This window comes from Pholcus phalangioides, unplaced genomic scaffold (assembly GCF_987345545.1).
Source record: "Pholcus phalangioides strain wild (caught in Gottingen) unplaced genomic scaffold, Ppha-v1.0 ptg000022l_1, whole genome shotgun sequence".
NCBI classification, from domain to species: domain Eukaryota; kingdom Metazoa; phylum Arthropoda; class Arachnida; order Araneae; family Pholcidae; genus Pholcus; species Pholcus phalangioides.
This window is the reverse complement of record NW_028301615.1, coordinates 4,569,623-4,595,114: the sequence shown is the minus strand read 5'-3', so window position 1 is coordinate 4,595,114 and position 25,492 is coordinate 4,569,623. Positions and strand designations below refer to the sequence as shown.

The following is a 25,492-nucleotide window of genomic DNA, read 5'->3' as shown; positions in this document are numbered from 1 at the left end:
GATACACAGGTTCGTGTGGCTGCATACAAGTCACGAGAGACCTGAGAAGCTGTAGCACTCATGTTACGCCTCGCTATAATCGACAAACGGCGATCTTCTCTGGCTGTCGTGGCTCTTGAACGACCTTGCCCAGGCTTTCTCTCCATGGATCAGGTATCTTGGAACTGTTTCCATAAGTTACACATGACGCTGGGCGTTAAATTGAACTCTCTACAAATCTGGACTTAAGATTGGCCTGCTTCTAGCCTCCCCACAATTCACCACCTCATTCCATCATCTAAACGTTGGTGGTTACTCATTTTTACTGTTACAATTTGAAATTAACCGATTGCTGCAAAATAACACCAAGAAATTCGCCGAGGTGTGCTAGCGAACGAAATGTGTCTTAACTTACGCGCGCTTATAAAGCCTGTTTCTCTACTGGCCCCACCTACACACACGTGTATGCTTACATATTTGACATACAAGATTTTCATTTTTGTCTAGAAGCAGTGGTTTTACATTCAGTTCAGTTCTATTCAGTTCATGAAATTCGATAAAATATGAAAATTCTCTTAATTTATTTCACCAGTGTAGTTCTGTACCATGTATGTACGAAATTGATTCATGTATTTTGTATCGCATCTTCTATTGCACAAATAATATTGTATCAAGTAATGTATAGCGCAACAGTGTGTACTGTAAAGCATTGCATCCTGCCATACTGCATCAAGAATCAAATACTATAGTAATAGGTATAGACCAGTATTAAAACATCTGCCATACAACTTTTCATTGCATAAGTTTGAATAGAATTGTATCATATATTATGTAGTCCTGCATCATTCAACACAAATGTATGTACAAAATTCAGACATATTTTGTATTGTGCATCATAAACTGAAGAGCCAAAAACACTGGTACAGGCATACGTATGCAAATAAAGAGATATGGAACCAATCAGAGTACGGCACTGCTGTCGGCAACGCCTATATAACACAACAAGTGTCTGGCATAGTTGTTAGATCGGTTACTGCTGCCACAATGGCAGGTTATCGAGATTTAAGTGAGTTTGAACGTGGTGTTATAGTCGGCGCACGAGAGATGGGACATAGCACCTCCGATGTAGCAATGAAATTTGGATTTTCAAGTACGACCATTTCACGAGTGTAGCGTGAATATTGGGAATCCGGTAAAAAATTAAATCTATGACATCGCTGCGGCTGGGAAAAGATCATGCAAGAACGGGACCAAAGACAACTGACGAGAATCATTAAATGTGACAGACGTGCAACCCTTCCGCAAATTGCCGCAGATTTCAATGCTGGGCCATCAACAAGTGTCAGCGTGCGAACCATTCAGCGAAACATCATAGATATGGGCTTTCGGAGCCGAAGGCCCACTTGTGTACCCTTGATGACTGCACAACACAAAGCTTTATGCCTTGCGACAACACCGACATTGGACTGTTGAGGACTGGAAACACGTTGCCTGGTCTGACGAGTCTCGGTTCCAATTGCTTCGAGCTGATGGACGTGTACGGGTATGGAGACAACCTCATGAATCCATGGACCCTACATGTCAACAGGGAATTGTTCAAGCTGGTGGAGGCTCTGTCATGGTATGGGGCGTGTGCAGTTGGCATGATATGGGACCCCTGATACATACGTAAGCATCCTGTCTGATCACCTGCACCCATTCATGTCCATTGTGCATTCCGACGGACTTGGACAATTTCAGCAGGACAATACAATACCCCACACGTCCAGAATTGCTACAAAGTGGCTACAAGAACACTCTTCTGACTTTAGACACTTCCGCTGGCCACCTAAATCCCCAGACATGAACATTATTGAACATATCTGGGATGCCTTGCAACGTGCTGTTCAGAAGAGATCTCCACCCCCTCTTACTCCTACGGATTTATGGACAGCCCTGCAGGATTCATGGTGTCAATTATCTCCAGCACTACTTCAGACATTAGTCGAGTCCATGCCACGTCGTGTTGCGGCACTTCTGCGGGCGACCTTACTTGATATTAGGCAGGTGAATCAGTTTTTTTTGGCTCTTCAGTGTATATATAGTACACATAGTACCATATCGTGCAACGTACAAAGTTATTTGCCAATGTGGCACAGTGGAGTGGATTGCACAATATAATATCATGTCATATCGCAGCAAGTATTTAATAATATTACAAGTATAGCTCAGTATTACAATATGTAGCATACAATTTCAATTTGTGGGATTTTGAATAGAATAGCATCATATATTTCACAGTTCCGTATCAAGTATTATGAAATTCAGCATAATGTTATGCATCATATTTAGTATGGCCCAGCAGGCCCGCACTGCATCTTTTGTTCTGCTTTATGCTTTGCTTCATATACCATATTGTTCCACATCATACATTGGAGTCTCACACTAGTAGTCATCGCATCATGAATGTATAATACCGAACCATGTATTTTGTATTGCACACATAATACTGAAATACCTAATGAAAATATCTAATATAGTATCTCCTCATGTAATGTATAATATCGCATTGTATATTGTGTATTGTACAGCATAGCAAAATGTCATATTGCATCATCTAAGACAGCAATCAACAACAGATTTGAACAGAACGTGGGCTGGTCACATTAGACTCTCTTACTCCATAAGGACAATCGACAGAGATGTCACAATATATGTGCCCTGAAGGGTAAATTTTCTGTATAGAGGACTTTTTGGACTTTGAGGACTTCTGTATAGAGGAGAAGAGAGATTTTTGTGCGATAGGAAGAAAACAAATATGTAAGCCGCACCCTGCTGGGGCAATTGTCGCACACAGCAAGTAGCCAAGACTCGATTCAAAATGCTGAATGTACTACACATGTAAATAAAGAAACCTGGATAATTGCAGAAGGGGGGGGGGGGGGTCTGCTGGGGACTCAACATGACAAGTATCAAAAACTGGTTTAAACCGTCAAAAACCTGAAGAAATGCTTTTGGATAATATTTTGAACACAATAGGTTGATAATATGAGAAACTTACTTTTTGTATATTACGTTTTATTTAAAACACTAATTTTATAACAATTATTAAAACAAGATATTAATTATTTTCAATTTTGAATTTTTTGACAGTCTGAAACATATATAAATTCATGGTCCATTTTGTCTAAACTACTGATTATCTGTGTTCAATTTACTAAGCGAAATAGAGTTGTTTGTTCAAAATATGTGTGATAGGAGATCATAACTTTAGATTTTTACGATCAGAAACTTACTCAGTACTAAAAGTCAAACTTATTGCCAATCTTACTTTTGCACTTAGAATAAGTACGTTTTTTTCTTAAGTATCATATGCAATCAGTAATTCTAAATTAAAGGACATTTTAGTCCTACAATTTAGTATTTCTATTACAATGTTATATGCGCAATAAGGGTATCATTTTAAGTATCAGTGATTATCTCTAGAAGATTTAATAACAAAAATCAACATTACATGCATGGCATAAAAGAACTTATCAAATACATTTCTGTTATAAGAATAGTACAGCAGATAGTTTATATCAATACACATATCTAAGCAGTTTTAAAAATTTTGGAGGGTTGAGAATCATGTTGAATTGAAGTAAAACATAGTACATAAACTATCAAATAGTTCTATAGTTTTTCCTTCAACTTTTATGATATGCTCTATTGAAATTGTATATTTTACATGAAAAAATACACATATATTGTCCAAAATAATTTGGTAGAGAGCAGAAATTATTTTACAATCATATTAAGTATTTATTATTTGTATAACAGTGACTTTAAACATTACATGCAATCAATGTGTGTAGTTTCAAAGGGAATTTTTGTATTGAAAAGCAATATTTAAGGTTTTTAACAGAGGTGTTTGACGTAAAACTGTCATGCATCAAAAACCTGCCAACCCTGGATGTAATGCAAGTCACACATGACCCCTGGGTGAAAATGTTTGGTGCCTATGAAATTTTGCTGGTGTCTAAATATTAACCCAGTTTGTCATTCCCTACTCTACAATATTTTTTCAAATCTAGTTTGGAATGGCTTATAGTCTAATGTTAAATTCCTCTGGATAAAATGATATCCTTTAAATATATAAAGAATCTATATGCATAAAATTGATTTTCTCTATGTGTATATATGTGTTTTCTATACAAATCTACAATTTTAGATCGATAGTCGCGAAATTTCGCATATATACCAAATTGGACCCGACTTGAACAATAGGCTACTTTAAAAGTTCATCAGAGTAGGGCAAATGTCCTAAATGGGCAAAAACTGTCAGGCAACAATGGTTTCTGGGCCTTAGCAATCACTGTTGGAATGTTTATTTTAGTTACTGTGATTCATCATTGAGTTTCAGACGTGCATATGGCTTTACAAAATGGTTTATCACACTTCAATGATCCCAGTATATGTGTAATAGCTTATGCCTTTATAATGGTTTGCCACACTTTCAGTCCTCCCAGTAATGAGAGCTTTTTGAATAGAAATCAGCATCACTTTGAGGGTCAGGCAAAAGATGATCCCCATAGAAATCAGTGTTAAAATTGCTGATTCTACTGTAGAAATGTAAATTTTTAAAATAATGAGTTCGCTTAGAGATACGAAGCCCAGAAAATGAAATATGAAGTAATTAGCCAGACCTACTTTTGAGTTAGATATCCATGCAATAATGTTGATTTCAACCATTTATTCACATCTTCTCAAGCATGAAAATTAATTTCTTCTACTTGTTTTTTAATATTCAAATGCATAAATTCATATAGTTTAGGATGTGTTAAAATTAATTATGGGCCCGTAACGTACATCAAAGAAATTCCACACACACAGCTTTAATTGAGCATTTTTAGAAGCAAAAACAGACAGATGGATAACATGAAGTTCAGGGGGGAGGGGGAATCAAAATACCCAGCACGCCCCCTGAAAAAAGGGGAAGTACAGGGTGTTTCAAAAGGAATCACCTGATTTGAAATGCGTATATTACGAAAAATATTAAACATAGACATTTAAGATTAATTTTATATTACATAGCTAATCTTAAGGTTTTTTACAAACCAAATTAAACGTGCTCAATACATCCACCTTCGGATGCAAGGCTGGTCTATAAGGTAGTCAAATTTGTCTCCTAAACTTTTGCAAGCATGTTTGCATCCACTGCTTCTGTTATATGTATCTTCAGTTAGGCTAATGTAGCTGAAGGAGAGGCACATAAACGTAGTCTTTTACAAACCCCCACAAGAATAAATCACACACTGAGATCTGGCGATCATCACCGAGTCCAGTGATGTTTAACTGAATCGTCAGGTCCTGTACGACCGATTCATCGTTTAGGAATGTAATTGTTCAAAAATTCTCGAACATCCAAGCTAGAGTGTGGTGGTGCCCAGTCCTGCTGGAAAATGAAGTCATCAGAATCAGTTTCTAACTGTGGGAAAAGCCAATCTTGACAAACACTGAAGTAGCGACCTAAGGAAGAGCGTTAGCACTACCTGTCGCAACTGCATGAAACTCAAGATTTCCCTCTTTCTATCTATACATTAATCAATCAAAACAGATTAAAAGCTGAATAATATAATAATAAGTTAAGATTCTGAATCCCTGTATATTCACTTCTACGTTTTTTTAAATCTAGATTTGTTTCTTTCATGAGTCGTGCAGGAAGGCTAACCATAGATACGGTTTGTGTGTCCTCAAAGAAAGAGGGGAGATATCACATGATCCGAAAAGCCTCATTTTTGGATAAACCAGGACAGTGCTGGTCATTATAGCTAGTATATATATATATATATATATATATAATAGATCCCTCTATATAATGTTAATTTTTAGGCAATTTTTTAAAACTGCTACGACGATTTTTAAAAAAAAATTTTGCTGGAAATATCTTTTGATATATTTTAAAACTCGTCACATATTTTAGTTCGTCAGAGGACCTCTAATAATATCTGTATTTTGGTACCACCTGATCACAGAAAGTGTTGATAAAATTTTTGATATTGCTACTTTTTATGTGATACACCAAAGTGAATTGCGATAAAACTCTTTACACAGGCAATACACACGTAACTGAATTTTGTTTATCAACTGATCAATTAAAATTTTTTGTGGCAAATAAATACTCAATCTAATTTTGAGGTGGTACTAACAATGCTGATTTAGAAAAGATGTTAGCAACAGCAGCATAAATTTGATGACATGTGATGATAATGTTGCCTCTCGATATAGGCTCATGATAATCCTTCTACAAACTAATTTTTTCTTGGTCTGCGGGATGCTGCTATACAGTATCAAGGTTTCACTGTATCCTGCTATGGGGGATTCAATTAGGTTGTATAGTTAAAATTATATTGTGTATCATGATGTATACTAAACTGCGTCAGTAACAAATGAAACTTTATTTTTTTCCCTGCACACCTACCAAATTTCATCCCAAATATTACTGCCAATGCTTTTCCACCTGGAGATGCACAGAAATCTCCAACAGTATCCCCTTTTTGAATACTGAGTGCTAGGACCGGAAGAATGGAAGCACCATCCATCAAGTAGTAATCTAGTAGTATATGCAAAAATTATATATATACATGAACAAATTATATTCAACTATGAACAAGAAACAATTAACAAACAACTATCAGCAAGAAATAATACAATTAATACACAGGTACTTCCAGAATTATGATTGTAATAGATTTACAGAGGCTCTACTACTATTTCTCCTCTAATATTCAATATTTCAAGAGTATTATCCAAGAGGCAATATCCACTTAGTATAGAATATAGTCGTCCCCTGGTATTTGCAGGGTTACATTCCAGGATGGGGGAGGCAGGGTCACTGCGAATAGTGCAAACCACAAACTTTTGTAAAGAGAAACAATGTCACTCTCCACTGTTCATACGAAGTACGAAAGCCTGGATAACCAAGAGGAGATTGAGAAGTAGTTCGGAAAGAAAATTCACATTCCTCTGTGGGGAATCGAACCACCAATCTTACTGTCTGGGAGAGTGTTCTAACCATTGAACTACAGAGGACAGACATTTTCCTTCCTTAGTTCACTCCCAGCATTCATACATATGCTCTATCTCTGCGGTCCTTAGCCGAAAAAAAGTAGTTAAGCACCGATTTGTCCTTAGCTGGCCAGTAGTTCGACTTTTCGATACTATCTCTAAGCTAAAGACTTTTTTTAGTAGTTACTTAAGACCGCTGCTAAGGACTAAGGACTGCCTAGCACCAGCCGTAAAGCAGCAAGAAAAGTAGCTCACGGCGGCCATTTTGGAAAAGAGGAAATTTCGCCCCTGGCCGCGAGCTCTCGCTGTGATATTTAGCAATGAAATATGCTGTTTTTTTTCGAATTAAACAATTTTTTATGATAATAATGACAGATAAAACTTAGATTATATTTTCGGTGTCATCAAAGTTGAAGTGATTCATCGTTATATCCTCCAAAACCTATGGTATACGTGTATGTTGACATCGGCGATCGAAGCCACGACGAAGTGCTAGCATGTTCATTACTGAGGTAAGAATTATTTTATTGCTATCGAACTATATGAGAAAAGTGTTTAGAAATAGTCTTAATATTTTTTGGCTCGGTAAAGGCGTTATTTAAAAATATAAATGGACATAATGTCACGCAATCAATAGGGCAGTGGATCCCACTTGGTAATGCTGAAAAATATCAAATAGCCCATGTATATTTTGGATTGTATTGAAAATATTTACATGGCAAATGAAACATAAATCTGCAATTGCCATAATATCAGATCGAAATTTTACATTCTATGTTTTTATGTCTAAATAAATTGAGCATGTGTGTAAATAAATAATTTGAATATTGTTGGCACAATAAAAATTGTGCTTGGATGACTATGCTATAAATAATCGCTTATAAATAAGGAAATTGAAAATTTGTGTTTCAGATCAACCTCCCTTCAATGCACAAAGTAACTAATAAGCTACAATTCATTGATAATAAATTATAGCACCTAAATGATAAAAATTTTAATTATTTTTTTGTGATGAGTAATGGTGAAATTTAAATAAAGCATGGTAAAAAAAAATTGGCAGTAATGTTAAATATTAATTTTTGTAAAACTCATGCACTAAAGGATTAAAATATAGATTTGATATTTTGAACTGTTCAATATTGTAATACTTAGTGGAAGTTAAATTTTTAGAAAAAAAAATCATGTGCCACTTCTTGAAAAATTGCACTCTGTAACTCGCTATGAGATGAGGAATATTTAATAAGGAATCATTATATTGTTTTGTTGATATAAAAAATGAAATTAGTATAATGGGACTAAAAAACAAAGTTGGAATTTCAGGCACAGTTTTTATTGAGATATATACATTATAATGAGAGGAAGCAGATTAGTGTTCGAAACATATTACTACTTCAGTATTTGGGTTATGGCCTTGCTGTGTGTGTTCAAATTTAATTTTTTGCCAAAAATTGTTTTTGATTTTGTGTATGGGTAAACACAGAAAAAAAATTTCCATGTCGAATATTTAAGAACTTTAAAATATAACATTGAGATGTTATGGAACTGAAACTTTTAACAAGCATTGTTTTTTTAACAATGTTAGTAAACAGCTGATATATATATATATATACAGTCAAACCTCGTTAATGAGTCACTCTTGGGAGAGCAAAAATATGACTTGATATGCGGAGTGGCTCATTAAAAGGAATAGGCCATAGCTGTGCCATTTCCTGCCTGAAGATAATAGGGACTTCCAAAAAGTGATCCGGTAAGAGGAATGACGTGTTAACCGGGTGAGGACTAACGAGGTTTGACTGTATTTATATATATTGTATATACATTTGTGAGACTTTTCTAACTCTTGAAAAATTTTATTTCCCAGGAACTTGGCTGTAGGTAGCTACAAAGTTATGTGAAGGTTTTCAAGGTTACCAAACAATTCTACCAGAGCAAACAAAGGTAATTTTAATTATTTGTATTAAACTTTGAGCAAAAGTTTCTATTATTATTTTCATGTAAAATAAAATATTTCCATGCGTGATTTAATGACATAAATTTTAACAATCATCATTTTCACTGATTTCATTTGTATCAACAACCCTAGTGGAACAAATACAGTAGAACCCTGATTTAACACCACCATCCCTCCCATAGAATTTTGACGTTATATCTGATTATAGTCATAACAGTGTTTCGGAGAGGTTGTATTACATAAATTCACATGTTTATTAAGAAATGTTGTATTTCAGTGTCTTATTTATGTTGCACCATGATTAAAATAACCTATTTCATACACATTCAATTTTAAGTTGAGAAAATTCATAAAAATTGTAAACTGTACAATCACTTGAATATTTCTCAATATAAAACTCAACAGAAACATACTTCCCTCTGAAATTATTGTAATTTCAGCGACACATTTTATATGTGCAAAAACAAAATAAGCAGGGGGGGGGGGAAGGTGGCATTGTTTTTAGTCCATACCATATTGGTTTTTTTCGAGAAATATCTTGCTATGAGTAATTTTCTTTATAATCATAATTTTTTTAGATACTATTGAAAGAACAACTCTTTTTGACATAATTGAATTGAGCAAATTAAGATAGACGATTTCTTAATGGCTACCTGTACCACTCAAAATTTGACCAGTTCAAGCAAAAACATGTACTGTTGAAAAACTTGTCTTGCTATATAAATGAGAGGGGGGGACATTAAAAAAAACCTTTAGAAGCTTTGCTAACTGAAAAGCAATATTAACTCTTTGAAAAAGTTATTATATTTACTGATGAGCAAATTTTGTGAATGGAAATATTAAAACAATCAATATACTTGATGACAAATAATACATAACGAGACCATACAATTCTGCAAAATTTCTATGTTAATTTAAATAGGGGTTCCCCGATCCACAAGAGGTTGCTAAGGATGTGTTTTAGAGCAAAGCTGAAAGTACAGTGAAAATATAAAGTAAGCTGCGTGCCAATAGGTTTTTTCACTTCATCTGTCCTGACCAAAATTTTAGGGTAGAAACATGGCTCGAAAATTGAAAAACATTTTGGCACCGGCCAAATTTGTTGGCAGCCAAGCATATTTTTAGGAGAAATAGTCCAAAGTAAAAGAAATTATATTAAACTTTTTCAGCACTTAGTGATGATCTTAACATGTTTTTTTTTTTTTTTTCCAAACCGAGCACAACTCAGGTCTATTGCCATAGGCAATTTTCTACCTAGTGAGTTGTGCCGGAAGTGTAAGTGTGTGTACCTAACCGTCTGAGTGCGTATCTAGCGTTGTGTATGATTTTTCAGTGCTGCCATCTATATCTCAGAAGTGAAGTGAGTGATGTGTCGTGACTGAATATTTGTACTGTTACTCTCTGTGGCGAGACTTTTTAATGGGGAGATCGGCTCGCATTTGCGCCTCGAAGTTGGGAACCACAGAAAACCAACTTCAGCCGACCACCACTGTGGTGACGGTGGGGCTCGAACCCGGGTCCCCGCGATGCGAGTCCGTCACTATGACCACTCGACCACCACAGCGGCGATCTTAACATGTTGGAAGATTCAGACATAAACTCCAAATATTTTGTGATCTGCATAGAAAATTTTAGGTGTCGGTATGAATTTTTTTTGTAATGTTGGCTCCTAAGATTTGTCAATCCCTAGGTAAATACATCTAGACATGAACATGTGCATCTGTGTGCAATACCAGGCTTCGCTTGCAAAACACAGTTGATACATTTTGGATCCTACTGTGATAAAATGGTGGTGAGTCAACTCAATGTCGACAAAGTGCTATCGTGTATGAATTATCTCTACTCATACAACTAAAGACTGTATTATAATTTGAAATAAAATATACAGTACATTTAAAGATTGATAAGCATAATAAAAGGGTTTTTTTCTTCCTCTTTCTAATTTCAGGTAAATCAACATTTGAGGATGCAGATGAAAATTTATGAATCTCAAAAAATTATATTCTTGAAAAGTGTGATTTCTAAGAAAAGTACAACAAATAAATTGTGATTATGATAACTTTCTATGAACATATGTTTGAAATAAAATGTTTTTGTATGACAAATCATGTGTGCAAGTTGTTATTTAATTCATGTTTCTATTACTCAACTTCAATCAATCATTCATCTTCTAATCAACTCAAATGAAATATACTGTCAAATGAAAGTTATATATATCAGGTGAAATTATTTGTTGGAAGCCAAATATGAAACAGATAAATTGAAATATTTTTAATATAGACGTATATATATTTTAAATATTGAAGTATTCACTTGTGTGCATTAACAGGTAAGTGCTCATTCATAGAAAATCATGTTCTGGTAATATTTTTTAATACTGAGGAGAAACCCATAGTTTAAAATACAGAACTACAATATGCAGTAGTATAAAATAGGCAGTTAATTCTTTTAGTTATAAATTATCAATAATTTAATATTTTAGTTGCTCCAAAAATAATTAGCAATTCATTGTTTCAATGAATTTAAAAGGAATAAAAATGGATAATAAAAAATCATTTAATAAATTGGTCTTTAAAAAAAAAGTGGCACTCAATATTAAAAATAGTATTCAGCTGGGGTCTCAGGGTCCCCGAGGCAAATAGGGGGCCCAAAAATCTACAATTATTTTGCATAATAACCCTTTCAAGAAGAGCTCCCCCCCCCCAAAAAAAAAGGGGAAGTCTGCCCCGAAAAGACACTACGGCCATAGGCTCAACTAGTGCCGGTAACCTTAATTCGAAATATTACATTTTGTTATAAGAATTTTTTTTTTCAAATTTTGATTTTATCAGTATGCGACCCACTTATATGTTGCTGGGGTCCCAGATACTCGCTTTTCAAGTATCCAAAAGTGGGGTCCATGAGCTCGGACAAGAAAAATACTGAATCTTATTCTAAAAAAAAGTTGCAAGATGAAAAATGCAACGTCCTCATACGTTTACAAAATAATTAAACTAGCTAACGATATTAGAGTAAAAAAATTGCAAAGCACGGGTGACAAAAAATGTATGGTAAGTCCCTCGGAAAAAAAAGTTTGTTTACAATCAGTTGTAAACATGAAATCGCTGCCACCACCCACTGCGGAAAAACGATTGTTAAATAATTAGTAGTAGTTGTAGGCTTTAAACAGCATTCCAATTGGTTAGAGATCTGTTACACTCGAAACTAAAAATTTTCTCCCCCTCTAACTACTGTTCCACATCACATGACCTTAAGGACTGGTAGTTTATAGTACCGTTTAACTACTAGTAGTTGAAGCGGTCCTTAGCTTCAGTCTTAAGACCGGTAGTTCATTAGGACTAGTAGTTACTAAGGACTGCAGAGATAGTTCACCCCCTGAATGGGACTGTGCATGGACAGCCTCCAAGCTCAGCTAATAACTGTTACGATGTTAGCCCCCCAGATGGTGACATATAGAGAAACGATGTCACGCTCCGCTGCTGTTCATTATGACATTAGCCCCCCAGATGGCAACATATAGAGAGAAGCTACGTCACTCTCTATATAAGCTGAGCTAGGAGGCTGTCCATGCACAGTCCCTTTCATGCTCTAAGGAAGGAAAATGTCCTGTGTAGTTCAATGGCTAGAACACTCGCCCGGACAGTGAGAGATTGGTGGTTCTATTCCCTACAGAGGAATGTGAATTTTCTTTCCGAACTACATCTCAATCTCTGTTTGGTTAGCCAGGCTTTTTTACTTCATAAACTTTTTTGTTTTGTTTTTTTAGGCATCTTGATTGCATCTTGTGTGGCAGAAGTAGGAGGGTGTCCAGTGATTATTGGTGATGTTTTCTGAAAGAACAACATAATGCCTGTTGCCCATTTTTTTCTTTATTTCAGTAATTTGTTGAGTATAGTAACAAGCAGGGCATGAAAAAATGATTTTTTTTTTAAAAATTCAGATTTTTTAAATCAAACTTGACTGATTATTAATTAAAACTAATCTTTTTAATCATTAAGAATGCATATTTTCATATCACCTGTTTTTTCTCTTAATTGCTCAAATTTGATAAAGCATTAATGAATAAACTACAAGCGAACTACAAGCAAAAAATATGAATGCCAAAAATCAGGTTTATGTAACAGAAAGGTCATTCAGCTCAAATCAACTTCATAGATTATAATTTTTTTATATAGAGACAAGTGCTTTTATTCATGAGCCCCCCCCCCCCCACATTAAAATGAGAGTGGTGGCAACTCAGTGTCACATATATGGTATGGGTATTGTGACGGTGTCGACTGGGGAAGGGGCACGAAATGAAAAACAATTAAATTTACGATTAAGGACTATTTTTGCGTTGTGTTTTGTGACGTCCGTCAACAAAGAAATTGACCATTGAAAACTAATAGAATTCACACGAAGGGGTTAGTAATAACAAAGTAATTTAATCAATTAACAATTAAAAATAAGAGCTATTCAAAGAGGAGATCCTTATCCAACATGATATAACGCCATCGCACATACATACATGAACTTGACAGGCCGAATTTTAAGTGATTAATTATCTGCATAGAAATGGAACTTAGATTATTTACTGAGAGAGATAATCCTGAGACTATATTTATACGGCACTCACCACCAAATCTTTCGGACCCATCTCAATCCTGATCGTCCGTACTCATCACCAGAGATTCCCTTCGTTCTCCTCTCACCTCGACTCTTCTCACTTCCTTTACGACTACGGGGAAAAAGACCCTGTTTTTAGCAGCGTCCCACCTTATATAGGCCCGATGGTACCAGCGGTTCCTCAGAAGAATTGCTTCTCGGAACTCGCCGGTTCCCTTCATGTCGGCGGCTCTATTATTACGAGAGACCGTCGAGGCGCCAGAAACTGTAACACCGTCTGCGTCTCGCAGTGTTACATACCTTTCTCCTTCATGGAAATCTACACCGTAGATTTATAGATACGTCGGTATTCATCGTCATATAGCTCACATATTAAACATAAAAATCAATATCCTAATGGTGGTGAGGCCCTGATTTTCATACTTCTATCTCTCTAGTTATATAAATACCCTGTAAAACTCAAATTCAACAAAAACATACATGTCAACCTATTCTTGCAAAAGAAAAAACAACATACAATCACTCGCTCTATATACATTGGTTATACAGATTACATACATAACTATTAATTTGCTCTTTTGCAACACAATGATAAACTTCAGTCCCATGCATAACAACTTCCAATATTACGGTATATATAATTCCTATACAAGCAAAAATAAAAATGTATCTCAACCATAAATTGTAGAGTGAGGAAAAGAAAAGGCTTTGCTATGGAAAGAGTACACAAAACACTTTCGGAATAGTCTCCATCATTTTTTTTTTTTCTTCTTAGTTCACTAATCCCGACACTTCTTTCAAACCCGAAAACACTGTGAAGAAGTTATGTTCTTTCCCTGAACAACACTGAATTCCGTCATTCAGATGGCACACGCACTACACTTTTCAAGTCTCTTTGTGGATCAAGTCTCTCTATGGGAGTCTTTATTGCGACACAAAGCATATCGATTCCGACGTGGCGACAAGCCGTCTCGAGCGTCCGACAAGACAACACAGTCTCTTCGCGCACACATTGATGTTCGTCTTCTTTGTGGTTTTGTTTTCACAGGCCGACTTGACCGGGCGGTTTTGGATTGTCGGAGATGCCTCCCATCAATCCACAGGTGTTGCGGATAAGAAGACCTACCCAGTCTTCCTCAGGGACCCATCAGTCACCTTATCACAACTATGTGCCGGCGCCCAATCATAGTAACCACCTGGCATTGCATTAACCTTCCGACTTTTCCATCAGCATGTTCCAGATGTCGGCAAACCATTTTCGTCGTCGTTAAGCTGAACACAAAGAGGTGCGGTTCCAAAAAAAATGTTTCAGAACTGCTTCCGGACTGTTTTGTTTGAGTATATACACATCACGAGAGAAAATTGCCGCGAAGAGGGATGGGCTGTTACTTTAGCTACCATCATCATCGTGAAAGTCCCGACATTGAGTGACAAAACTATTGTTTGCTTAGGGAATCCGCATTCACAATGGTCACTTTGGTGGTGTAAACTGTCATTAAACATAATAGAGACATATACATATATACATAAAGTAGTGAGTGCCATAAGAAGAAAAAGAAATTTCTCTCTCATTACAAGGTTAAAATGTCATTGCAATTTACATGTGTCAAGATATACATATACATATATATAATTATATATTTTTTTACGATACAAATACAATACGATACCCTAACAATTATTAACAACACATTAAAAGGCATTTCAAATTCATAATGCGCTGAAATAATCCAAATACTTCGAAAACAAGTACTATATACACGTGTTTCTAATATTAAAAAAAAATTTCTCACTCTTCAATTATTATTCGTCATCCCAGAACCATTTCAACACTCTCTCCGTGAGAGAGGCAGGGTATTTAACAGCTGTTTGATTTACATCAGTGCTTTCTACATGCGCTATGCGAGTGTGTCGTGGTCTGAGATTGTATCTGCTATGAGTGGCCTCAGTCGATTGCTGTTCAGGCCCGTACTGCGGTTCCTCATAAGAATTGCTTCTCGGAACTCGCCGGTTCCCTTCATGTCGGCGGCTCTATTATTACGAGAGACCGTCGAGGCGCCAGAAACTGTAACACCGTCTGCATCTCGCAGTGTTACAGTATCTCTCAATTCACTTGATGCACAACCAAAGGGCCATTCAGCATCAACTAAATAAAACATTCTATTAGCAAGATCGTTTCTTGCATAATTAATGAATGTGTTTCTGACTTGCATAATGTTGCTTAATAGTTTACACATTTTTATTTTCTCACAGATGTAATGGGTTTTGGTAAAAAAAACGAGAAAACTCAAAATTTTAATACGAAAAGTAAAGTCAAAGGCCCAATGATATTTATATATTTATATATTGGTGCAACATCTATTTATTTTGAATCAACAATTAGGGCATAGAATTCAAGGCTTTATACAAAAAATAATTCCTCTTTTTTTAAATCAAAGAAACCCTTGTAATGCACTGAAAATACTTAGTGCAGTTAAGATAAGTGCTTAGTTCAACTTTCCCTATTAATTTTCTGAAATTTTTTTTCCATGCAACAAAATCTAGAAATAGAGCAGTTTTATTTCTGCACTGTGCCAGGGATAAAGTTCAAGTCTATATTTACCCCGAAAGAGATCTATATTTTAATCACAAACTTTACCACATATCAATAAAACACGTATACCATACCAGGTTACTTTTACTTCAATATCATTGAAGTTATGTAAAGAAAAAAACAAAATTAAAATTTTTAAATTTAAATCAATAATTCTTTTTAAATAAAGTGATTTAAATCAAGCTGATTTAAATTGGTGTACCCTATAGTAACAAGGCTTCCTCTACCAATTTTTCCACTCATGAAAAGTGTACCATAAATGGATCAATGTCATGGAAACAATCCATTACCAATTTAAACTTATGAGCAACATGACGCAAGGGTTTCACAAGACATTTCTTGCATTTGAAACTTCTTTGATCGCTTGCACAATCATCGAGTAATGTGTATAGTGAGTCATAGATTTTCGCATAACTCCTGATCAAGCACCTGAACGCTAGATGTTGAGTTATAAGGAATATAGAGGACTTCAATGCCGCAGTGTTCAAGGGCATTATATAGCATTCAACAAACTTTAAATAGTATATCTTAAATGTGTGTCAAGGTGCCTTCTGACTTTGGGAAAGAAGCACTGTTTAACTAATGTTACTACTGCCACACTGAAACTAATCCAGGAAAAATGTTTTTGTAATGCCACCTTTTCTATATTGTTCATATAGAATACTTATTTTTTTACTGTGATATAATCGATGCCTGCAGATGTTCAGATTTAATAATGATGGTTATTATATGCAATACATAACCTGCATACCTTTTTTAATCGCACCCTCAGAAAAAACAGCACTTTCTACGCGAGAGACATGTGGATTCAGGGCTATATAGCAGCAGGTCTAGCTACAGCAATGGCTGATCAAATTTGAAGTTTTTTTTCTCTTGATGAATCTTACTGTAATGATGCCACAGCAATGAAGCCAACCACTGTCAACATTTTAAATTTTTCTTTCAAAATTTTTATTTTCAGAATCATTTGAATAAAGACTTTTAGAGACATTTACAGAAGCACTGGAAAAATTTTTAGGAGGGGTTTTTAAAACGTTTGTTTACCATACACAATTTGTATTTTGTTCGGATATAAGAACTGGCACTACAATTGCGTTTTCTTGAAAACTGGGAAAGAGACCACGAATATGAGATACACAAATACTTAGGGCTGAGCAGGGTTTAAGCTACGGTCACATGTTTCGCAAAATGCGAAAGAAAATTGTAGAATGGAAAAAAGTAGTAGCCACTTCTGCAAAAATGCGTACAGAAGGTACGCAATGAGTAGACATCCATCAATCATTACATTAGCATTGTAGCATTTTGCTAAAGCTTTTCTCCCCATTTTCACTTTTTTGCGAAAGGAATTTTTTATCCAGCTTAAACCCTGGGGCTGACTGTATACGATACACAGGCTGTCCCGAGTTTGAAGTTTGTACAACGAATATCACCACAAGCATTGACTTAAGAAACATATTTCCAATTAAAAAATACTTTCAAATGAAGTGCATCATTCAGAATGCCATAAATTTTCTGAGGGGGTTGTATACATGAAAAAATAGAAAAATTATCTTTTTTATGTAGACCCCCCATGTGCTAAAACTTCTAATTAGTGAAATAAGAGAACCTGCTCAGTAAAGTCATTTGCAAAAAAAACCCATATTTTTAAATGCAATGTTCATAGAAATAATAAAAATGAAAAATTATAATGTTTTGGCAATTTACTGCTGCCTCAGCGAGTTCACATCAAAGAAAACATGTCAAACAAATAAAAGGGGAAAACTGGGGACCTTTTTTTTTGAAATTGCAACGGGTGACCATATATAAATCCCGTTTTTCCAGGATGCATTTTTCCATCCTGATTTTTTCAGCAATAATTACCCCTTGCTGGGAATCAGACCCTGTCCTTTGCCGGGTGAGCACCCAGGACCATTAAACTACAAAGCCAATGAATCCTCTTTCCTTAAGCTTGTGTGCACTGAACCAACACCATCTATAGCAGGCCTCTGCGCGTAGCTTTGACGTCATTAAAGAAGTCCATTTCACCTGTAGCCATTCGATATGGCAGGCAGACACATGTGATATCTTTACCATTTTTTGCAGTATATCCGATTACTATATGTGAAAAGGAATTCTTCAGTGACATCACGAGCTTCGCGCAGACGCTTTCTGCTGTAGATGGTGCTGGCTGGACAGCAAGACCTGACTCAGGCTAAAGCTCACATTGCTGACATTGTCACCAGATGGTGACTTATCCAATTAGTCTGTCATGCATGAGAGTAATTAATTTGACTTAAAATTTTTTTAAAGACTTTAAGTGGACTGTCATATGTTTTTTATTTATCTCCATAACATATCGTAGCACACCAGTTGGGAAACACTAATCTAAACCATCAGAACTTTTTTGCTCTTAACCAGTATGGTTTTCAAAAAAATAAAAATACAGAAATGGCAATAGTTGAATTAAATGATTACTTAAATAAAGGATTTAACAAGAATAAATATTCTATTTCTAGATTTAAGAAGAGCATTCAATTTTGTGGACTTGGATATACTAACTAGAAAATTATCAATAATAGGTATAGAAGGCCATATGTTAAAATGGTTTGTAACCTAGTAGTATAATAGATTTCTGTGGTTCCCAACTTCGAGGTGAGAATGCAAGCTGATCTCCCCATTAAAAAGTCTCGCCGCAGAGAGCAACAGGCATACAATGATAAAATCTTCAAACATTGCACTTCACTCATCTTTTGCTGATGATACTGTGCTATATGTTGAGGAGTCTGAATTAGAAAGTGTCGTAAAAAAGGTAGACGAGGACTTGATTAACATCAACTTATGACTTGTCAAACATAAACTAAAATTAAATACAAAAAACTAAACACATGTGTTCAAAAACCAGAAACACAAACACTAACAGACATCTGCATTAAAATACACACCCACTGCCACTGTCAACAACCCATTGTAACTGTCAAGAAATAGCGTATCGGAATATGATTATTTGGGCATAATTATACATGACAATTTGAAATGGACTTTGCATTGCAAGAAAGTAATTTAAAAAAATAAGAAATTTTTAGTTTTCTTGTATAAACTTAAGTATATTGTTGATAAAAAATTTCTCAAAGATGTATTTTAAGTATGGATTTAATCAATTGTGAATTACGTAATTTGTGATTGGGGGCATACGATAGCAACATATATAAACTGAACAACACATACAATAGAATAAGGTCCCAAATAATAAATAATTCTAATCCAAATAAAATAGAATGCCATGCCTTAACACTCAAAGTTATATATATACAGGATTTTAAAATTTATATTAATAAATAATAATTGATTAATAAAAAAACCAAAATAGAAATTAAGATATAGAGGGACCAGACACACTTTGCTTTCCATCTCAGAGATATCAAAGCTTTCCTGGGGATGGGTGTATCCAAAAATTTATTAATTTATGTGAAAATAACAAGCAACGATATACATATATGCAATAAAGAATCTGAAGTAAAAATTGTGATCGTAGCATAGAAATTCAGACACGCATATTAAAATATAACGACAAAGCAATGTTATAAACCAACTCTACAACACCATAGTAACCAACGCTGTTGCATTGTAACTACAGTATGTGCCTCATCTAGATCTGATGGAAGGATTGCAAAATCCCTATAGGTCACAAAGTGTGTATGTGTTCATTTTTCTATTTTTTGTTTATATTATAGTGTTTTGGTGTATGATTGTCTGTGTAGTTGAAATAAAAAAGTCAAGAATCATCTTGAATCAGAGAATGTCACATCATTCCATAGTTTTCCCTTCAGTGTTTAGTGGTTTAAACCATCAAAAACGGCAATATGTCAAAAACTTGCCAACCCTGATCTATTTATACAGATATCTGATTTTTTCTTAATTAATGAATCATATGTATGATTTCATCATCTTTGAAGTTATTGGAAAAGTGTTTTCAATTCTCTCAGTGGAATTTCTTGGAAATAAACTAGCACCTAACTTTTGAGGGCTGTCACGACCCCCCCCCCCCAAATGATGTATTTTTTTAACGTGAAAAAGTTGTATAAATGGATACATTTAATTACCAATACCTTGAATTATAAAAAAAAAATGGCACACATTTTTACCTATTGAGCTCTTGTTTATTGGGGACTTCCGAAATTTCCGTGTCTTCAGAATTTTCATGTTTACATTCAGCTGAAATTGTACCTTGTAATTTTTATCCCCATCAGTCACCCTTCACAAGAAACACCCAGTGTACATTGCAATTCCCCCCCCCCTCTCCCACTTTCAGATGCACAGGCATGAGCGAGTAGCATTAGAACTACTACTAAACCACATATACATCTTGCCCATTCCTTTGCAGAACTTCTAACAAATTGGTGCATGTTGAAATGTGTGTGTACATGTAGCGAACCTGACAACATGAGGCTTTGTTCCTATTCAATGCTTATTATGTGTAGTGCTGCCACGAATTTTTCAAAATACAGTCGAATCCTGTTATAACGAACTCCAAGAGACAGAAGAAATCACTTACTTTGTTATAAAGGAAAGTCTTAAAAACGTGGCAATTTTTGTATAAAAAATATAAAGAAATTGCCAATTTTTAACATGTGCAAAAAAAAAAATCATGATAGCAAAATTTAATTCTAAGGAAAAAACTACATCTTTACATTCTAGATAATAAAAAGAATAAAGTTGAATTTTAAACATAACACAAAGCTACTAAAATCAATTAAGCACTGAAGTTTTTGCATAAGTTTTACTTAATTAACATTTTAGAAGCAAATAATTCGTAATTATTTTTTTGCACAAGTATTGCAGAAGCAGAGGAAACAACAAATTTCTCTAAAGTATGCGCATGATCAAACAAATTGTCCAGAAGAATCTCATAAATATTGTTTTAGAGTTCCAAATTGGCCAAGGCTTCAGATGCTGTAGGTACCAAAGCTTACTCTTCTACATCACTGCTATCCGCAAGCGATTGTTCATTGTTTTCTTGTATCATAGGAAAAAATATCATTGCCCATTAACAGTTCCGAAATGAAAACGTCATCGTCAGAGAAAACTAATCGTCCAGCATCCATTTGGAAAGGACGTTTCTTTTGCGATATGTTCCCACAAAAGCTGCAAAGCGATGGATGCACTTTCATCAGCTTTATTCAGTGTTTCACAGAATTTTGTTTTGATCAAATTGGCTTTCTTCTACCCATTACATAACTTTTTGTGCAATATTCTTCCAAGCTCCAGTTATCATATACATAGCTTGCTTTGGTCAGGCCTCACTATTTCTTCTTTATTATCAAGCTGGTGAATACATGTATATATTCGATGAAAATGCACTCTAATTTTGAAGATTTAATGTGTGCCGTACAATTGGTGATAAGAAGCAGGATCTGTTTCTATTTTTTTCACTTCATTTTTCCATAAAATTTAACTAGCCCCTCATTTAAAATTCTTGTAGTCATCCAAGCCCTTCAACTTGATTTTTAATTACAAAGCAGTGACTTCATGTTCTTCAGGCACCACGGATTCACAAATTTTCCACAGTCACCATAACTTTTTTTTTCCGGTTCCGTTCATGTTGCAGCAAAACAAAGCAATAAGAGTTGCTTGGAGTTTTTGCCACCAATGCACTTGTCTTTTTTTAAATGTCAAATTTTTGTTAGGTAACAGTTGGAAAAAGATACCGGCTTTGTCTGCATTGAATACGTCAGAAGGATCATATGACTTTTATCACTTTTGCTATTTCACCAGCTTTCCATTCATTATATTTTTCATATCAACTGAATTTGCCTCCCTGCAAATCTGTTTTGCTACCATACCATACCTTTCTTTGAAATGATTCAGCCAGCCAACACTTGCTTGAAAGATTTTGCATCCAAAAGCACGTGTGAATTCCAAAACCTCTTCTCCTATGAAGAGGACTGGTAACTGGCACATTTGAGGAACGAATGTCCTGAAACCAGGTAAAGACAGCTGCATCCACATCTGGTAAATTTGAAAGTTAGCTCTTTTTCCTTGGAGATCCTATAACTACTGTTTGAATTTGCAATTTCTTTTGATTTTTGCAAAACCATTGAAAAAATAGATGGATATAGACTCTTTTTTCTCGGACACTTGTTTTTGAGTTCGTTATAACAGATTTTTCATTTCGTTATATTGGAAACGCGCAATACATTGTTGCTATGTAAATTGATTTGAAGGATTGGAAAAGTTTTCGTTACGAGATTTTTGCTATAATCAACAGGATCCAACTGTATAAGTGAAGTGTAATAATGGAATAATTGTACCCTTTGTAGGCCTGTTGCTCTCTGCAGTGAGACTTTGTTAAAGGGGAGATTGGCTCGCATTTGCACCTCAAGTTGGGAACCAACATCAACCAACCATCACTGTAGTGACCATACAACCAGATCCTTGCAATGTGATTGTCACTATGACCACTTGACCACCAGAGTGGCAGTAATGTTAAAGCAGCTTTAGGTGGCCAGCTGATGGCATGCCAATTATTTCTCCAAAAAATCAAATAAATTATATTTAACTATTTAAATTCTCTCAGATTTCAGAACCATCTTTTACTTATCAATTATTGTCTTGTAGGCTACAAAACTTATATTCAGTATGATTGGCCTTATTAACAATAACACAACTCAACATGAATGTGGGGTTTGCAGAATGGCAGATGTTTTTTAGTAAAGCAGCCACTTTAATCACAAAAATGAAATTTGTTTTTTTCCCCATCACCAACAGATTTTTCACAAATAAAAAAACAGAGGGAAGTCTATCTAATAACATTATTGTGAAATATGATAAATTCTAATAACAATGTATTTTATTCCAACATTTTTGAGTAAAATGATAATTATTATAAAATACAATGCTATAGTGCCATTGGCATAAGCAGGGGCAGGGTCGCAACTAGATGCTTGGTCACCCGGGGCAAGTGCACATTTTGGCGCCCCCCTTGTAATGTTAAAGGAGAGGTTTGAGAATAAAATTTTCGCCCCCCTTTGGGCACGAGACCCCCCTGCTCTCCCCCCCCTAGTTGTGGCCCTGAGCAGCGGGTCTTAAGCCAGGATTACAGAATTATTTTCCAAGAAAAAAAAATAAACTCCCCCTCTTAAGAAAAAAAAATTAACCCATCCCCCCAAGAAAATTCTGCATACGAATATGGGTGGCGCCACTCAATGTTCTATTTCACCTCGCTCTTTTTTCATCCGCACATGTAGTGATTATACACTTATTTTGTTAGCTTATTTTACAGCAATATGGCATCAAGAGGTTGTATAAATAACCCAGACGGCTTTTGTTACATTTGTGGTAAATACTTTGTGAAGAAAAGGCAATGTTGCATAACTGGCTTTGTTAGAAAGGCATATCATGCTTACTTCGGTATGCAACTTAACGACCAGGAGAAGAAATGGGCTCCGCATAAAGTGTCACACTTGTGCTGAACATTTACAGAAATAAATTTTAGGTGAAAAAACTCTCTTCCATTAGCTATTCCAAATGTTAGGCAAGAGCCAGCAAGTCAAGATGATTGGTATTTCTGTTTAACCAACATGAAAGGCTACAATAGCAAAAACAAAGGTAATGTTGTCTACACAGAAATCATTTCAGCCATTAGACCCCATGGTCCTGATTTACCTGTGCTTGTACCTTCCACATCCTTTCATTTATCATCTGATTCTGAAGAATTAAGCAGCAATGAAACTGGAATCTTATACACAAGCCAAGAAACAAACATAGAAGCACAAAAGTTTAAACAAAGTGAGTTAAGTGATTTAGTGCAGGATTTAAATCTTTCAAAAGAAAGTTCTCAAGTTATAGAACCATGACTTAAAAATAAAAATGTACTTGTCACAGGGACATTATTTCTTGGTACAGAAATCAAGAAAAAGAATTTACCAGGTATTTTTTCGCAAAAAAAATCACTTGTATACGGTGTGGATATCCTGGAACTCGCAGCTCATTTGTCTTCCTCCGCCACTGATCATGATCCATCTCAGTGGAGACTATTTATTGATTGCAGAGTAAGAGAAGCTTAAAAGGTGTCTTATTGCATAATGGTAATGATCTTGCTTCAATTCGTGTAGCTCATTCAGTAATATCAAAAGAATCATATGAAAACCTTGGGGAAAATTTGGGTAAATTTAAAAATGTTTCCTATATGAATGGGATAGTAGAGCTAAAAACTAACACTGGATAAGGAAAGAAAGGCCTCCAAGGGAAAATTTGAATCCAAGATCAAAGAATGCGATTCAGCAGAACTTGGTGGATCCAAAAAAAAGTCCTCTTACCACCGTCGCACATAAAACTAGGTTTAATGAAACAATCTGTGATAGCTTTGGACAAAAATTTGCGATTTATTTTGTTATTTATTTGATGTTTTTCCACACCAGAGGAATGGGAAACCACAAAGAAGGAAATCCATATCGGAAGGCAAAATCAAAGGTGGTGTGTTCGTTAGCCCAGATATAAGATGGTTGATGGACCACAAATTTGAGGAAGAAATGAAATCAATCAAGATAAAATCATGGGTTAGTTTCAAAGACGTCACAGAGATTTTTAGGAAATAACAAAGATCTTAACTATACAATGATAGTGTAAAAATGCTGCAAAACTTTAAAAAACTGGGTTGTAACATGAGCTTGAACATACAATTTTTACACTCCCATCTTGAATATTTCCCAGAAAATCATAGTGCATTGAGCAAGGAACAAGGTGAGAGATTTGGCTAGGACATAAAATGCATGGGAAAATGATATCAAAGACACTGGAATGTCAAAATGATGGCAGATTACTGTTGGGCATTAAAAAGAGAGATTGCACCAGTTTCAAAAAAAGGACAGGCATTCTTTTGGAGGAAAAGAATAATTTATTGTGTAAAATATTTAACCTAATTTCTTTTGGGTCATTCCACGTGACCAACGTAACATTCACAGCCAAAATGAGCTCTGTTTTTCGCTTGAAAGTAATATAATTTTATAAAAAGATAATTTATAAAACTTAAAACCATCTCAGGAAATGGTATAAAAATTGTTGAATGCATATAATTTTTACTCAATCTATTAATTTTTTTCGTAAATAGTGGCTGTGACTAATGTAGCAGCTTTTATACCCCCTTAAAAAACACTTCATTTCTTGTAGCAATTCCTCTGAATCTACATGTTTTCAAGTCTAATTTTTTCACAAAATAAAGCTTTCAAGTGTTTAATTTAATGCTTTGGCAGGTATATAACTTTAAAAAAAATTTTTTTTATTTGTGCTGAAGTGCGTGTGACCAACGTAACTTGCAAAATTGTAATATAAAAAATACATGTAAGCAGAGTAAATAAAGC

At 35.1% G+C, this 25,492-nt stretch overlaps 1 protein-coding gene across 2 annotated transcripts in view; it reads right to left on the bottom strand.

Annotated features, from left to right (window-relative positions):
* l(2)10685 (5-methylcytosine rRNA methyltransferase l(2)10685) overlaps positions 1-25,492 on the bottom strand; it is an 86,087-nt gene that overhangs the window by 31,867 nt on the left and 28,728 nt on the right. The window contains exon 3 of one of the 2 annotated variants that reach the window (XM_089249347.1): positions 6,422-6,553. The exons of the other annotated variant lie outside the window; for it this stretch is intronic. Within the exon in view, the coding sequence (XP_089105473.1) occupies positions 6,422-6,553 (132 nt within the window). The remainder of the gene's footprint in view (positions 1-6,421; positions 6,554-25,492) is intronic. 2 annotated transcript variants of the gene reach the window in all.